The sequence below is a fragment of the Echinops telfairi genome, unplaced genomic scaffold (genome assembly GCF_000313985.2).
Source record: "Echinops telfairi isolate 266 unplaced genomic scaffold, ASM31398v2 ScPeMD7_2565;HRSCAF=3150, whole genome shotgun sequence".
Taxonomy (NCBI): Eukaryota; Metazoa; Chordata; class Mammalia; order Afrosoricida; family Tenrecidae; genus Echinops; species Echinops telfairi.
Window position 1 is genome coordinate 12,206,103 of NW_022106463.1, and position 3,811 is coordinate 12,209,913.

Below are 3,811 nucleotides of genomic sequence, written 5' to 3' on the forward strand. Positions count from 1 at the left end.
TATATCGAGGAAACATCCCAGCCTAGTACAACTCAAGTCCGTAAGTTCAATACTAATCGACACGCCCCTCTTCAGACTCACACAGCCGCATGCAGTGATGCAGCACACAGGAAGATCTCAGCCTGGTGGGTTCAAAGTTGTGTGGATCCAATAACATTGGTTCTAGCAGCAATCAAGCTCAGCCATCAGGAAGGGGATGGCAGAGAAAGAGGGGGAGGTTCCTACAATCCTCCTCATGAGAAATTCATGCCCACTAAGAGTTATCATCAGTCTGTGACTTGATTGACAGGCTAAACTCAACCCCTACACTTTTATATACCTTGACCTGGAATTTTGTAACTGCCACGGTATATAAACAAACACATGTACATTGTAACCCTTATTGTGGATGCATCTCAAACTTGTTAGTGTTAGGTGTGTTTTGACTGATGACTGCCATTGGGTGAGTTCATAAGTATGCAAAATATTGAATAATTAAAACATATTTCACATATAGAATTAGAAATCACCATAATTTAGACTTTGAATGAGAATAGTGGTAACATCTTTGTTAGATTTAATCTGAAACATTTAACAATTCAAGGGAAAAAAATAACGTGTTTACTGTGTCTACTTATGTTGAAACTAACAAATACATAATATTTAATTGTTGCTCTTTTAAAAGGCATATGATAGAGAATGTCAGTGAAGTTAATGAAGACTCTCAGTGTGGACAGACCTTCAGCTGGGTTCTAGATCTCTCTGTGCTCAGAAGAACTCCTATGGAAGCCTATTCTTCATCATACCCTCAGTGTGAAAAATCTTCCATGGATCATTCGTCACGTATACATCATATCAGTGCTCACTTTGAATACGATACCTACCAATATAAGGGAGGTGAAGAAGCCTGCTGTTGGCCTTCTTACCCCAGGACACCAATGCAGATTCTTACCGGAAAGAAGTCCTATGAATGTAAAGAATGTGGCAAAGCCTTTCGCTATCCCTCATACCTCCATATACACATGAGAAGTCACAATGGAGAAAAGCCTTATGAATGTAAGGAGTGTGGGAAAGCCTTTGTTGAGTCTTCAGTTCTCACTAAACACATGAGAATTCATAGTGGAGAGAAGCCATATGGATGTAAGGAATGTGGGAAAGCTTATTACTATTACTCATCCCTCACTAAACATATGAGAACTCATAGTGGAGAGAAGCCTTATGCATGTAAGGAATGTGGGAAAGCTTTTTTTAATTCATCATCCCTTACTGATCATATGAGAACTCACAGTGGGGAGAAGCCTTTTGAATGTAAGGAATGTGGGAAAGCCTTTAGTTTGTCATCAAATGTCATTAAACATATGATAATTCACAGTGGAGAGAAGCCTTATAAATGTAAAGAATGTGGCAAATCCTTTTCTCATTATTCGTCCCTCATCAGACATAGGAGAGTTCACAGTGGAGAGAGGCCCTATGAGTGTAAGGAATGTGGCAAAACCTTTCGTTGGTCCTCACACTTCTCTAAGCACAAGCACATTTACAGTAAAGAAGTCTTAAGTAAGGATGGGATGCCACATACTGATGCTTCAAACTACAAATTCCTTGAAGTCTCTAATAAGAAAGCATCTCAGTGAGAAGGCAACAGAAATGGGAACAAGGGGTCATGAAAATTATTTTGTGTTATTTGGAGAGCTAACAGTTTCAGTGTAAGTATACATCTGTCTTTTTTTTAAATCATTTTGTCTGGGGCTCTTAGAACTCTTATCACAATCTATACATCCATTGTGTCAAGCAATCTTTCTTAATAAACATGTAATTCTTCAGTTTCATTAGCACCTGTGCAGATGTATATTTCCTCAGTTCAAGCTAAATTTTACCTCAAGTCTTTTTATTACATGTAAAGATTAAGAGAGTAGCCTTGAACATATGTGTTTCCGTTTTCAAAATAATGTTAAGTTACAATAAAATGTCCTGACCTTATGTTTGGATTGAGAGTGGTTTTTGGTTTATTGGTTGCGCTTTTCTTCCATGTTTTCCACTTTTACCCACTGAAGTGTTCAGAATTTTACCCTCTGGGTTCTTAAGTTCCCGTGGGGAGGTGCTTTTTGAGGCTCTACAAATATATTACTTTGTCTACTATCTTTAGATCCATTGAGAATTATTCGCTGAAATTATCACTTTGAATTCAATGTTGTACTGTTCCACAGTGTTTAATTGAGGCAACCTGGACGCTGCTCCTCTTTTGCACTAATCTTGCGATTCTTTTAGAATTTATACACAAACCATTGCTGCCTCCTTTTAGAAGTTAAAATTAACCCATATCCTACCAAAATACAGTACTTGCTAAACAATACCTGCAGCTGGAGGTGAATGCAACTGGTTGTAGGATTTATGTAGTTTCACAACAGGATCACTGACCTAATGACTATTTTAAGTGTGTTAGTCCATGTTAATTAAAGAAACAAATCCAGAGTCACTCATGTGTATGTAAGAGAGAGCTTTATATCATAGAGCAATTGCATATTTTTATTATTCCACACAGTTAATACTTCAATAAGTATAATAAAAGAGGTACACAAAACTAGATTGTTATAAGAAACTTTTAAAATATTCAAGAAGTATTAATACCTGACCCCCAAAAATCATCTTGTTCAAGGTGTTTATACTGCTTCATGGTAGACCTCACAATATACTTCACTCTTGTGTGCACATCATCAGCTGTGTGATTTATCCCTAAACATCTTATTTTTTAAAATGTTTTTCACCAAATCTTGATAATCATTATCAATTTGTTCATTAGAAATGTCATTAATTATGAGCAGCTTTTCCTCAGCTGCTTTCCATGGAACTAAGACTGCATTATTCCAGTAATCCAGCTATGAAAAAAACTGAGCCATTAATTCTCAACTTGAAATTGACTACAGATTGCTTTTAAATGTTCACAGTCCTTTAGTCTTTTTCTTTTCTTCAAATTCATTACTATGTTTTCTAAGTGTCTCCTGTGGAAGCCCCCAAAATCAATGATTTTCTACAAATTTTATATTTTTCTAGGTTCTAACGTAATTAATTCATCAACTTTTTTTCCCCTCTTCACTTGGTATGGACCGTTTTGTAAGCATATGAAATGTTTTTTTAGTCTTACTTTGTCTGTTTTTTGTAGGAAGCAGTACAGCAGGTTTATAGAGCAGTAGTCATGATACACTAGGAACAGACACAGGGATGAAACTAGTGAGACCCTGCCAGAGCTGGCAGGCACTTTTTATGTATTTGGCAGGAACTGTTGAGCTCAGGGTTGGGGTTGTGCAAAAAGTAGCAGAGGTCTCTATGTCCTCACATGGCAAGGTGTTGGGTGGTCCGGCTCATGGACCCTGCCTCCCTGATTCTGGTATGTGGTGATTCATCAGTCAGTCTGGTCTGGCAGCTAGCTGTCCATGTCCTTGTCATTCCTCACCTAGTCATGACTAATTCTTTAGGGGTATGGACTGAGTTTATTCTCACTTGGAGGCGTCTGTTGACCCTGCCTAGCACTGAGACTCTCCTGACTGTACAGAAGGCTTTGCAGAACAGTCTAGATCCTCCCCCGGAGGGGCTGATAAGCTGGTTAATCTTGGAGGGGCATCAGGGTTTTGGCCTTCAGGGTTTGGTCCAAGAAGCTTTGATCACATGGGATCCAACGGCATCCTAGTAGACCAAGGGCTCCTGCAACTATAAGTTAGTAAGGATGCAGCAAAGCCTTTCCATCTTCCCAACCAGTATTCTAGTCAACCTGACAGGGGTTACTGACACCTGAGTTTTCTGCCCACTCTTGGGAGAGGGCAGTTAACCCTTGCAGTGC

General features: G+C 38.8%; 2 protein-coding genes across 3 annotated transcripts in view; both read left to right on the forward strand.

Moving 5' to 3' along the window:
• The window catches only part of LOC123522125 (zinc finger protein 699-like), an 85,584-nt gene extending 83,628 nt beyond the window's left edge, over positions 1-1,956 (forward strand). For both annotated transcript variants that reach the window (XM_045293975.1, XM_045293976.1), the window contains one exon: positions 665-1,956. In XM_045293975.1, coding sequence (XP_045149910.1) covers positions 665-1,610 — 946 coding nt within the window. In that variant the 3' untranslated portion in view covers positions 1,611-1,956. The remainder of the gene's footprint in view (positions 1-664) is intronic.
• The window catches only part of LOC123522138 (zinc finger protein 564-like), a 131,917-nt gene that overhangs the window by 57,742 nt on the left and 70,364 nt on the right, over positions 1-3,811 (forward strand). The gene's annotated exons all lie outside the window — the stretch shown is intronic.